A 13878-nucleotide genomic window follows, 5' to 3' on the forward strand; every position below is an offset into this window, starting at 1 on the left:
TCCAAACTCATTTTATGAGGCCAGCATTACCCTGATCCCAAAATTAGAGAAAGACCCCATCAAAAAGGAGAATTACAGACCAATAACCTTGATGAACATGGATGCAGAAATTCTTACCAGAATAATAGCCAATAGGATCCAACAGTACATTAAAAGGATTATTCACCACAACCAAGTGGGATTTATCCCTGGGCTGCAAGGTTGGTTCAACATCTGCAAATCAATCAACGTGATATAATACATTAATAAAAGAAAGAACAAGAACCATATGATCCTCTCAATAGATGCAGAAAAAGCATTTGACAAAGTACAGCATCCTTTCTTGATTAAAACTCTCCAGAGTATAGGGATAGAGGGTATATACCTCAATATCATGAAAACCATCTATGAAAAACCCACAGCGAATATCATTCTCAATGGAGAAAAACTGAGAGCTTTCCCCCTAAGGTCAGGAACGCGGCAGGGATGTCCACTCTTACCATTGCTATTCAACATAGTATTAGAAGTCCGAGCCACAGCAATCAGACAACAAAAAGAAAGAAAAGGAATCTGAATCGGCAAAGAAGTCAAACTCTTACTGTTTGCAGATGATGTGATACTTTATGTGGAAAACCCAAAAGACTCCACCCCAAAACTGCTAGCACTCATACAGGATTTCAGTAAAGTGGCAGGATATAAAATCAATGCACAGAAATCAGTGGCATTTCTATGCACCAACAACAAGACAGAAGAAAGAGAAATTAAGGAGTCGATCCCAGTTACAATTGCATCCCAAACCATAAGATACCTAGGAATAAATCTAACCAAAGAGGCAAAGAATCTGTACTGAGAAAACTAGGAAATACTCATGAAAGAAATTGAGGAAGACACAAAGAAATGGAAAAACGTTCCATGCTCATGGATTGGAAGAATAAATATTGTGAAGATGTGAATGCTACCTAGAGCAATCTACACATTTAATGCAATCCCTATCAAAATACCATCCACTTTTTTCAAAGAAATGGAACAAATAATCCTAAAGTTGTATGGAACCTGAAAAGACTCCGAATAGCCAGAGGAATTTTGGAAAAGAAAAGCAAAACTGGTGGGACACAATTCTGGACTTCAAGCTCTATTACAAAGCTGTAATCATCAGGACAGTATGGTCCTGGCACAAAAACAGAAACATAGATCAATGGAACAGAATAGAGAGCCTAGAAATGGACCCTCAACTCTATGGTCAACTAATCTTTGACAAAGCAGGGAAGAATGTCCAATGGAAAAAAGACAGTCTCTTCAACAAATGGTGTTGGGAAAATTGGACAGCCACATGCAGAAGAATGAAACTGGACCATTTCCTTACACCACACACAAAAATAGACTCCAAAAATGATTGAAAGACCTAAACGTGAGACAGGAGCCCATCAAAATCCTAGAGGAGAACACAGGCAGTAACCTCTTCGACCTCAGCCACAGCATTCTTCCTAGAAACATCGCCAAAGGCAAGGGAAGCCAGGGCAAAAATGAACTATTGGGACTTCATCAAGATAAAAAGCTTTTGCACAGCAAAAGAAACAGTCAACAAAACCAAAAGACAACCGACAGAATGGGAGAAAATATTTGCAAATGACATATCAGATAAAGGGCTAGTATCCAAAATCTATAAAGAACTTATCAAACTCAACACGCAAAGAATAAATAATCCAATCAAGAAATGAGCAGAAGACATGAACAGACATTTTTGCAAAAAAGACATCCAGATGGCCATCAGACACATGAAAAAGCGCTCCCCATTGCTCGGCATCAGGGAAATCCAAATCAAAACCTCAATGAGATTCCACTTCACACCAGTCAGAATGGCTAAAATTAATAAGCCATGAAACAGCAGATGTTGGCGAGGATGCAGAGAAAGGGGAACCCTCCTACACTGTTGGTGGGAATGCAATGTGGTGCAGCCACTCTGGAAAACAGTATGGAGGTTCCTCAAAAAGTTGAAAGTAGAGCTACCGTACAACCCAGGAATTGCACTATAGGTATTTACTGCAAAGATACAATGTAGTGATCTGAAGGGGTACTTGTACCCCAATGTTTATAGCAGCAATGTCCACAATAGCCAAACTATGGAAAGAGCCAAGATGTGTTCATCAGCAGATGAATGGATAAAGATGTGGTACACACACACACACACACACACACACACACACACACACACACACACACACACACACACACACACACACACACAATGGAATATTATGCAGCCATTAAAAAAAACAACCCTGAAATCTTGCCATTTGCAATGACGTGGGTAGAACTAGAGGGTATTATGCTAAGCATAATAATTCAATCAGAGAAAGACATGTATCATATGATCTTACTGATATGAGGAATTCTCAATGTCAGGAAACAAACTGAGGGTTGCTGGAGTTGTGGGGGGTGGTAGGGATGGGGTGGCTGGGTGATAGACATTGGGGAGGGAATGTGCTATGGTGAGCACTGTGAATTGTGTAAGACTGATGAATCACAGACCTGTACCTCTGAAACAAATAATACATTATATGTTTAAAAAAAAAGAAAAGAAGATAGTAGGAAGGGAAAAATGAAGGGGGGTGGAAATCGGAGGGGGAGACGAATGAGAGACTATGGACTCTGGAAAACAAACTGAGGGTTCTAGAGGGGATGGGGGTGGGGGGATGGGTTACCCCGGTGATGGGTATTAAAGGGGGCATGTACTGCATGGAGCACTGGGTGTTATACTCAAACAATGAATCATGGAATACTACATCAAAAACTAATGATGTAATGTATGGTGATTAACATAACATAAAATTAAATTAAAAAAATTTAAAAATCAGTGATCAAAGCCTACCATATTATGATAAGTAATATTTTTCACTCTATAACCATTAGAGACAAAGATGTAGTGTGATGATATTGAGAGTTTTCTAATTTCCTAACTATTAACGTCTAATGGATCTTCCTTCACATGTGTCTTGCTTTATTCTCTTCTTCAGGTTCATACTCAGTTGCCATGATTTCTTGTATTCACGTTGACATTTTCTTGGATTCCTTTCTGTCTTTTTTTTTCTTTTCTGTGATTTTCATTGTGGGTTTACAGAAAAAATTCTGAGATTTACATGTTCTGAAACGTTTTTATTCAGGTATCACTTGTGATTTTCAGTTTAGATGGGTATAAACTACTAATTTCAAAATTTGTTGTCCATTAGTTCTTAAACATATTATTCTATGGATTCTAGCATACAGTATTGATGGTGAGAAGTTTGGTGCCTGTCTCTTTTTTGTAGGAATCCTCTTTTTTCTCTTGGCTTATGGCATTTCTATTAGTTTTGTAGGGCAACCATAACAAATTTCCTGAACTAGGTGGCTTACAATAATAGAAACTTTCCACTTCACAATTTTGGAGGCTAGAAGTCTGTAATCAAGGTGTCAGTGGCCCCATACTCTCTGAGACCCCATGCCTTTGTCTTCACTTCCAGTGTTTGCTGGCAGTCCTTGGCATTCCTTGACTTGAAGCTGTGTAAATCCTATCTCTGCCTTGATCTTCACATGGTGTTCTTCCCTCTGTGTGTGTCTCTGCTTCCCTCACCCCTTTCTTATAAGGACACCAGTTGTATTGGATAAGGGCCCACCCTAATTTAGTATGACCTCATCTTAACTTGAATACATTTGCAAAAACCCTATTTCCAAATAAGGTCACATTCACAGGTATCTATTATTTAGACTTGAACATATGTTTTTGGTGGCACGATTCAACCCATGATAGCATTGTCTGTTTTTACCAGAATATGGTCTATATGCTTATTTAATCCCGTTTTATACACAGTGGGTCCTTTCAGTTTGAAGACATACATCTTTCTTCAGATCAAGTAAATTGTTGTTTATTATTTTCTTAATAATTTCTTCCCTTCCATTGTCTCTGATCTTTCTTTCTGAAACTTATGTATTTTAGATATTTGACTTCCTGGATGACTCTTTCTCTTTCACATTCTCTCTCTTTTATTCTCCTTTTTGATCTTTTATGCTTTATGTTCTAGAAGATTCTTTGACTTTCCCAGATTATCAACTTGGCCTTTATTCTTATCCTTTTCTTTTTCAGCCATTTTGAAATGTTTATTTGTGCAATTATATTTTAATTTCCAAAATTCTTTCTTTTTCTGATTTTGGGGGAGTTTGAGGGGAGTAGTATATACCCACATTTTCTGAGGATAATAATCAGATTATTTAAATATTTTCTGTTCTTCCTTGAATCATTTCTGTTTTCACTGGGGCCCCTTAATCTTAATGCTCTTAGTTTCCCCTATGATTCTTGGTGGTGTGTTCATGGTTATAAAGGTCTGTAATGACTGCATTGGATCCACAGCAGTTTTGAGGGTCTGTTTCTCTACTAGCATTCTTGTATAAATGACAGATCTGACCCAGAGTTCTGGGTGAGGGGCAGAATAAATGATATACAGGCTTTCCTTGTGTGTGTCTGTGTGTGTGTGTGTGTGTGTGTGTGTGTGTGTGTGTGTGTGTGAAGCAGAAGACCAGCTGAGAATACTAACAAGTGTTAAAATAGGAGAGCTTTGCTCCGGGGTTAGAGTCTTGTATATTTTTTCTTTCTGCTGGAGCTGCTTCTTCTCTCTTCCCTCTTCTACTTCTTATTTGATGAAGATCTCTGGAGTTACTTCAAGCTCTATTCTGTTTCTCTGTCAAGTCCTGACACCTTCATTTGGCATTCTCTCCAGGTAGGTATTTCACTTCCATGAGAGTTCCTTTCTATAGTTCCCTAACTTTATCCTCTGGATAAAAACTGCTGTTGCTAACTGCTCTGTTTATGCTAGTCAGAGAGGGGAGGACCTTAACTTCCCAGCTATGCACATGCTGTTCTTTAATGAGTTGCCCAGATAATTCCCCTACCTCCCATTACCACTCTTGGGGTTGGTTGACTCTCTTCTGAGGAAGACCTGTTCTAACTCTTATCTCTTAGATAAGAGCAATGTCTCTCCTCTTCCTTCTCTGATGGGCTAATCCTGTCTTCTTTCTGCTTTCAAAAATGCCTCAACGTTTTTGTTTTCCTTGCGGCAAGCATTCTCATTTTTTCAGTACTATGATATAAGTCGGATAAAATATACATTTCAGTGAATTTGGGGAAGAAGGACATGTACAATGTGCCCTCTTCAAATACAGATATCTTATACTATTCAAGTTTTTATTTCTTCTTTCAGCTGTTTCACTACCTGAAATTTTGTGTGTGCACATGTGTGTGCATACACACATACACATCAATTATACTAATTAACAGACAGGCAGGATTTTAGCATGTGTTTTCTGTCTGCTTTCTTATTTTTCTTGGCAGCTGGGAAAACACAAATTCACATGGCTGTTTTGCATTATTTTCTATATTGATGCTGTATGAAGTGAATTTCAAGCATTAATCATCAAGAATCAAATAAGGTCTTGAATATTTAATGAGCTCACTTTAATAATTGGTCTTAAGAATTGAAATGCTTTCAGGTTAAAAGCTTTTGTAGTTATAGAAAACAATGGCAGAGTTTAAAGATTTGATTTTTTTCTGTTTTATTGAGATATAAGTGACATATAACATTGTATTAACTTAAGGTGTACAACATAATGACTTGATATATGCATATGTAGCAAAATGATTACCACAATAAATTTAGTTAACATCCATCACCTCACATAGTTACAATTTTTTTCTTGTGGTAAGAACTTTTAATATATATTCTCTTAGCAAATTTCAAATAGATGATACAGTATTGTTAAGTATAGTCACCATACTGGTCATTACATCACAGAAGTTATGTTTTTTCTTTTTTATTTGTTCTGTTTATAAGATTATTTCAATGATGTGTAAGAAGCTGTAGTCATAGTAAGAGAAAAATATTTTAATTCTTTCTTTTTCAGCAAAGAATCGTGGGATTGCCATTCCGGTGGATTTGGACAGCCAAGTTAATACCCTTTTCCTGAAGAGCCATTCCAGTATGGTGCAGAGAGCAGCCATGGGCTGGAGACTATCTGCTCGCTCTGGACCACGCTTCAAGGAGGCTCTTGGAGGGCCTGCTTGGGATTATAGAAATATTATTGAAAAGTTACAGGTACAATGAGTATGCAATGGCTTACCATTTTCTAAATTATAATTTTTAATATATGTAGTAACACAAATAGAATATGGTTAAAAACATCAAGTTCTAGTTGGGGACCAGGCTTTACTTTACAATTCCCTACCAATATTACTCTTTTTAAAAGCATGGCTTCCAGGTAAAAGTTGTTATTTTTAGTGAGTATGTATTATCTAATACGTACTGGGTCTTAATATCAAATGGGTCTTAATATCAAAATAATACTCAATAAAACTTGGAAAAATAAGTTACCATAAATTCTCATGTAATAAATTAAATATTCATAACCTTGCTTCAGTTTATCTCTTAGTATTCTCTTATACTCTTTTGGTGAAAATGGTGTAAGCACCATTATTTGCATAGTATCCCAATCCTGAGTTTGGCCTGGATTCTGGGACATCAAGTATGGAGAGGCATTGTATTTGTTTGCTCAGGCTGCCATCACAAAATACCACAGACTAGGTGGTTTAACCAACAGCAAATTATTTTATCACAGTTCTGGAGATAGAAGCCCAAGATCCCTCTCCTTGGCTTGCAGGTGGCTACCTTGTCACTGTGTCCTCATATGGTCCTTCCTCTGTACACATATGTGTCTGTATCCTTATTGCCTCTTCTTATAAGGACACCAGTCATGTTGGATGAGAGCTGACCATATGAATTCATTTTACCTTAATTATCTCTTTAAAGGCCCTATCTACAATTATAGTCACACTCTGAAGTACTTTAACATATGAGTTTTGTTAGGGAGACACAATTCAACCCATAACAGAAATCTTCCCACCCACATAATTGTGGATGATTTCATGGAGTGAATTAGGGTATGGTTTGAGGAAATTGTTTGGCTTGGAGAATAGTCAAAACATGAACTGGAATAAATATTGCAAGAGGTTACATGTAGAATAATTGGTGGAGGTTCAGAATTTTAATAGCTGAGTGTTATATGTGATTAAAAAGACAAGTTAGATTCAGTATGAAAAACTTGAAGGTTATAAGTCATTGAAAATTTGGGTGAAAATATCATTATAAGTTATTAAACATTTATTGGTTTGCAGGAAAGAGTTATCAGGAAGAGACTAGAAGAGAACAGACTAGTTAAGAATCACTAAATATCTGGGGTACATCGGTGGCTCAGTTAAACGTCTGATCTCTGATTTCCACTCAAGTCATGATCTCAGAGTTTTGAGACTGAGCCCTGTGCTGGGTGTGGAGCCTGCTTAAGATGCTCTCTCCCTCTGCCCCTCCCCACCTTTTCTCTCTAAAAAAAAAAAAGAAGAAGAAGAAGAAAAGAATCACTAAATATCTCAACCAGGTGGCAGTATGAATGAATTGAAGAAACAGGGCTTATATCAATAATGAAGGCAGGGTCCACAGACCTGCCTTGGGTGGAGAGAGGGAGAGAGGGGTGTTTAAGAGGCACTGATGATTGGAGACTAGGTGCTATTATTAAGATGTTTTATTGTAGGAGAGAAGGAGGGACTACAGTAGAAGGAGGTTGGCCATGGTCATTGCTAATATGTGGAATCACATTAACAGGCTATTAAATGTATTGGAAGTTGAGTCTATATTTGGAGATATTATTTGGAGCAAGGACAGTGGATGGTGTTGCTAAAAGGGAGAATATAGTGCTGGAAAAACAAAGAACATCTTGTAAGAGGCCAGGAGTGGCAGAATGGCTTAATAAGAGATACAAATGGTAGGGTCAGAAAGAAGAGGAGTCAGATTTATGAGAGCAAAAAGAGTAGAACATTTCAGAGGAGAGATGGATAGAAGTGTTAGCCAGCATATAGAGGGGAAATGCATTGTTACACTTATTAAATAAATACATATTTAGTAAAAAACTCAATGCCAGCTACTGTGTGCTAGAGATAGAGCCGTGAGCCCTGTGCTCTCATGGAACATACATTCTTACCCATTAGATGAATGATATAATGTTAGGTAATTAAAACTACTGTGAATAAAATAAAGCACGGTAACAACATGGTGAAGACATACTGGGAGAATGATCTTATAGTAGGGAACTCTTCTCTGTTGAGGTGACATTTGAGTTGAGACCTGAATAAGGGAGAGGAATAATCTATTCAAAGATTTGAGGACAGAGATTTTTATTAGGAGGGAATAGTAAATGCCAAGGTACTTAGGCAGGAATGAAGCTGGTGGGTTTGAGGAGCCAAGAGAAACCCATTGGGGTAGGAGTATAGTGAGCAAAGGAGGAGAGGATTATGAAAGTAGGAGCCAGATCATGTAGAGACTTGCATGGTAAGGCATTTGGATTTTATTCTAAGTGAGATGGCAACTCTTTGGAGATTTTCAGGAGAGGACAATCATGACTTGGTTTGCTTTTTTAAAGGTCACTGGATTTTGAGTGATGAGTGGGTTATAGGGTCCAGACATAGAAGCAGTGACTCTTTTGCATTAATTCAGGCAAAAGATGATGGCAGCTTGGCTTATGGGGGTAGCAATTGTAATGAAGAGAAGGAGATGAATTTTGGATATATTTGGTTGTAGGGCCAACAGGACTTGGTAGATGGGTGGATGAGTTGTGGGGGGTTGGAAAGAAGAATAGAGGATATGATATGATTGAATCATTTGCTAAGATAGGAAAGAATGGAGAATTTGTAATTAGGAATTCTGCATGTGGGATTTTAAGTTTGAGATGCCTATTTAGGTATCCATGTGAGTATGTCAAATAGGCAGTTGGACATATGAGTCCAGAGTGGTTTGGAAAGATGTCCATGCAGGAAATATAAATGTGGATTGTTCCAGCATATATATAATATTAAAACCATGGACTTGAATTAGATTTCTCACAAAAAAGGACCAGGAGCTACTGGGAGTTGGCAAAGGAATGGTCAGGACATAGGTGGAAAATAGAGAAAGTGTGATGTTACAAAAGCCAAGAGCAGAGCAGGAAGGGTTTGATAGAATAGAAACAAGTGTGTAAAATGCTTAGCAGTGGTTGGGTAAGATGAAAGCAGCAAAGTAACCACTGGATTTGTTAATAGGGTGATGATTGCTACTAACTGTTACTCAACAGTAATGATTACAAACATTTATTGAGGAATAGTAAGTGGCCAGTATGTGTTAGAGGCTGTCCTGTGTACTTACCTTTAATCCTCACAGCAAACCCATGTGAGTGTATCATTATCCTGACTTTTCACATGGGGAAATAACAAGTTAGAGAGATTACATAATTGGCCTGTGATCAAAATAAAAGCTGAAGACAGAATTCACATAATAGGAGCCTGAACATAATTTGTTTAGTAAATGAAATGAAGATAGGTAATCTGAAAAAAAGGTACATTTTATTAAATATGGTCATAAATTTGATAAGCATATTCTCTTCCCACATTATAGAATATCTAGTTTCCAGTTTGCATTATTGCCTTCCTGGTAGTCTCTTTTAACTGTCATCAGAAATTTCTCAACTTATTAGAATAGTTGAAGTAGAAATGATCACTTTTGCTGAAAAGGGAAGATAGAGTTAAACAAGAGTTAACTCTGAAATCTAGCCATAAGAAATCAAGAGAGGTAGTGGTACCCCATCTGTGTTGCTGTAGCTGAAAGTAATGATAAGCAATTGGCAATCAGTTTTCTGCTGAACAAAATATGTCATAGGTATGGATGAATAAAATATTGCTTTAAGTGAGAAGATTTTTTTTGGTCTTTTAACATAGTTATTTTAAAAACAAAAAGGGGATGCTTTAGTCATTAAAGAATGTTCAGTAAATTGTCATTGCCCACAGACCATTCTAGAAACATGTCAGTGAGAATGCTTTCAGCTATAATTAACACAATTTTAATGAAAAGTGGCTTAAACAATTAAAAACATGTCATTTCACATAGCAAGGAATCTGGAGTTGGGGCTCTTCTCGAATTGGTTAATTTAGTAGCTCAAGAGAGCAGGGCTCTAACACTGTTGGTCTGTTGGCTTTCAGCCTAAGGCTGGTCTCCAAAAGTCATATGGCGGCTGCCTCCCATTTTGGGTTCACACACTTAAACTGTCTTGAGAGCCATAGGTAGTTTCAAAAGAGTCCGCCCCTGCATCCCCTAACACACACCACTGCCTGCTCAGTTAATGTCACCCAATGTCCTATTAGCTAGGACGGTGTCACATAATCATGTCTAGACTAATCACTGGCAGGGGACCTGGAATGACCATGACTGGTTTAAACTAATCAACCATGACCCCAACTTGAAGGGGCTTATACCCTGAGGATGTTGCTGCCTAATTGAGAAACAACATGGGGATCCTATTAGTAAGGAGAAGGGTAGGTGACCAGTAATGTCTATCAAAAAGATGTAATTTGAAAGAGTATTAAATGTCCTTGAACCCTTGTGAAGTGCTAATACTCCTTCAAAGAATATATCAAGGAATTTCTCCAGTGGAAGATACGGTTAGTTCCAGATGATCAGAAATACATATGGAATCTTTAAGCTGTTCCTCAAGCATACCCCAATTTATTCTGATTTGCTGAATACCAATCGTGTCTCCATTAAAATCCTAGATACTGCAGGGCTTGTAACAGTGGCTTTATTCACTTTTCATCTTGTATAAATATCCTTAGAAATCATATAGCTACCCACCCCTCTCTTACCTTAAAAATGAAAAAGGTGACCCAAGCAATATTCATACAGATAACCAGACTGTACTTTAAGCACAGACCTTTGATGCCACGGGAAGGTAGGGTACATCTCTGAAATTTCCACGTCTTATTTCTGGTTAGTATTCTTAGACTTGTGCAATCTTCAAATGATGAAATCTGACTTAGGTCTTCATGTCGGTTCCCTTGTGCTTTATTCCTTAGGACGTAGTGGCCTCGTTGGAACAACAGTTCAGCCCGATGATGCAGGCTGAATTCTCAGTGTTGGTTGATGTGTTGTACAGTCCGGAACTACTGTTCCCCGAGGGGAGTGATGCAAGAATAAGATGTGGTGCTTTCATGTCCAAGTAAGTGGGTACAATCTGAGATTCTGCTAGTGTTACCAAGCCAAGATGGCCTCTAATACATTTCTGCTTTTTACTCTGCTGGTACATGACAGTCCACAGAATATGTGAAAGATCAAAAATCCATGTTAAAATACACTTTCAAAATCATTAATTTGAGTCAATTGAAATTTTATTTGGGTGAAGGTCAAGTTATATTTTCCTAAAGTTTACTGAAAATAAAACGTCATTATTGGGCACGAAGTATCACATGAAATAAGTTCTCATTCCTCTCTATTCCTCTCTAATCCCATGCACACTATGTGGTGTGACCTTCAAAAAGATTCTTGTTTAAAGTCACTTATTTTCATTAACATAACAGAAAGAAGGGGAAACTAGCATTTATTGAGGTCTTGCTGTGTGTGTTTTTGTCCTCCATGTGCTTACCTCTTGAATCTATCTGCACTAACACTCTGTGAGATTGAGGACTCAGCCTCATTTTAGTGGTGGGAAGGCTGAGGCATGCTTTAGATACGGCGTCTCCTTGGTCATCCTCATCTGCAGCCTCTCATCTACTTATTTCCCTCAGAAGATCTGCAAGTTGTGAGAGAAAGTGTAACTAGCTCCAGAAGAAAAGAGACATGTCTTGATGTGAGGGCACTCATTGAGTGATTCATTCAAGATGGCCAGTCAGAGGTACTTGCTAACCCCCTTGACCATATCTATCACAGCTAATTCCTGCCTGGTTGAGGATATTGCTAAAACCCCCTCCAGTGACTGTGATGCACTTGAGGCAAAAATGGAAGGACTGGGGGACACAAGAAGTGTGTTCCTTCCTTTTACCAGTTAAAGCTGGGATTTGTGGAGAGAAAACAAGATATGGGATGAGAAGAACTGACTGCAGGAATCATTTTGAAGAATAGGCAGGGTTTCTGTATTATAGCCAGAATCACAGATTCTTGGCTCTAGACCCACTGTGGCCTCTGGGGACTAGGAAGAATGTGTTCGTCCGGACACTTGCCAGTCTTCTGATAAGAATTTTTTAAGTGAAGAGGTCCAGTGTATCTGCAAAACTGATAACCATGGAAGCCATTAGAAAAAAAAATTAAGTAGAGGTATTCACTAGTAATAGGGCCTTTGAGAAATATCCTTTACCTCCTGTGAATGTATATCAATGCATAGAATGTGAATTAAAAAGCGGGTAGTAATCGAGACTTGTAAGTCCAGGAAATTAGTATGATACTATAGATATGTCCCAGAGACTTGATAGTCTAGGACAGGGGCTGGCAAACCCCGGCCTTCAGGGTAAATTGGTCCTTTTGGTGATTTTTGCAAATAAAGTTTTTTTTTTTTTTTAAAGATTTTATTTATTTATTCATGAGAGACAGAGAGAGAGAGAGAGAGAGAAGCAGAGGGAGAAGCAGGCTCCCCGCTGAGCAGGGAGCCCGATGCGGGACTCGATCCCAGGACCCTGGGATCGTGACCTGAGCCGAAGGCAGACGCTTAACCATCTGAGCCACCCAGGCGCCCGCAAATAAAGTTTTATTGAAACACAGCTACACACTTTGATTCACATGTTGTCTGTGGCTATTATAGTATTGTCATCTAGTTGCCACAGAGATTTTGCGGCCCACAAAGCCCAAAATATTTATTCTTTGGCTCTTTAGAAAAAAAGTTTGCTGCCTCAGGGTCAAGAATTAGGCTGTCAAAAGCTTCACATAGCTTTTTAAGTTAAAATTTAAATTAATAAAAATATATAAAGAAAATATTCAGTTCCTGTCACATTTGCCACATTTTAAGTGCTTAATAGCCGTATGTGGCTAGTGGCCAACAAATTTGATAGCACAGATAGAGAACGTCTCAATTATTGTAGAAAAAGTTATGTTGGATGGCACCAGTCGAGAACTTAAAGATGTAGGTCTATGTAAAGATGACATAGAGTAACTCACAATGCCAAGAAAATATTGGCCTGAGCTGAACATGTGCTAAAAGCAAATCTGTTGCAACACCAGGTACCTAAAAGGAGAGAAACAGAGCAATAGAATAGCGGGAACATATTACAGATACTACACTCAGATGGAAAAAAAGATGTCACATACTTTTATGGTTAGAGAAGAGATTTTTGTGCTATTATGACTGTAGTATGGCCAGTGACTCAAGAATGTCTGTTTTCTGCTCTAGTGCTTTTCCTACTCCTTCCCCAACTCTGTGAAGAACCAAGGGTTTTATTTGCAGGGATGTCTAATAAAGTTAGAATCCAACTTTATTAATAGCTATGCAAGGGGCCCTGTAGTACTGTGCAGAGCTCTCTGGTAAAGCTAAGCTGGAGAAGAGAGCTTAAGTCCAAGGCCTTCGTGGGGCCTCCGACTTCCTCAAATGAATTTAATTCTTGGAACTTGTTGACTCAGATGGGTCTGCTGGAGAATGTGAGGGGTAGATCCCAGGAAAGATCCCAAATTCCCATATCTACTTTGTCACATAAATTGAGAGAGAAGAGAATAAAGAGAGAATGAGTCAATGTGGGTGTTAACCTTTAAGGTGTCTGGTTACAGTCTATTCAAATTAACACTTAGTCCTCCCTTATGAAGGATAATCTCATAGTTTATCAAACCGTGGCATGTGATTCATTTATGGGTTTAAAAATTAATTTAGGGAGCAGAGGCAACCATTAAAAATGAATTAAAAAATATAAAATATCAGAGTGCATCTCACATATAACATTTCTGATTTGTCATTACTTACCCAGTCCTGGCTATTTAATTTCTATATTGCTTCTTGTAGATTACCCCATCACATGCCCTGTGCATGTGTGCCCTTGTTCTTACTCTTCCA

General features: G+C 38.2%; 1 protein-coding gene across 3 annotated transcripts in view; it reads left to right on the forward strand.

Moving 5' to 3' along the window:
• Positions 1 to 13878, forward strand: part of ITPR2 (inositol 1,4,5-trisphosphate receptor type 2) — a 499981-nt gene that overhangs the window by 260333 nt on the left and 225770 nt on the right. For all 3 annotated transcript variants that reach the window (XR_003519864.2, XM_027593395.2, XM_027593396.2), the window contains 2 exons: positions 5908 to 6098; positions 10928 to 11070. Coding sequence is in view for 2 of the 3 variants with exons in the window: in XM_027593395.2 (XP_027449196.2) it covers positions 5908 to 6098; positions 10928 to 11070 (334 nt within the window). In the remaining variant the exon portion in view is untranslated. The remainder of the gene's footprint in view (positions 1 to 5907; positions 6099 to 10927; positions 11071 to 13878) is intronic.

This window comes from Zalophus californianus, chromosome 9, assembly GCF_009762305.2.
Source record: "Zalophus californianus isolate mZalCal1 chromosome 9, mZalCal1.pri.v2, whole genome shotgun sequence".
Taxonomy (NCBI): domain Eukaryota; kingdom Metazoa; phylum Chordata; class Mammalia; order Carnivora; family Otariidae; genus Zalophus; species Zalophus californianus.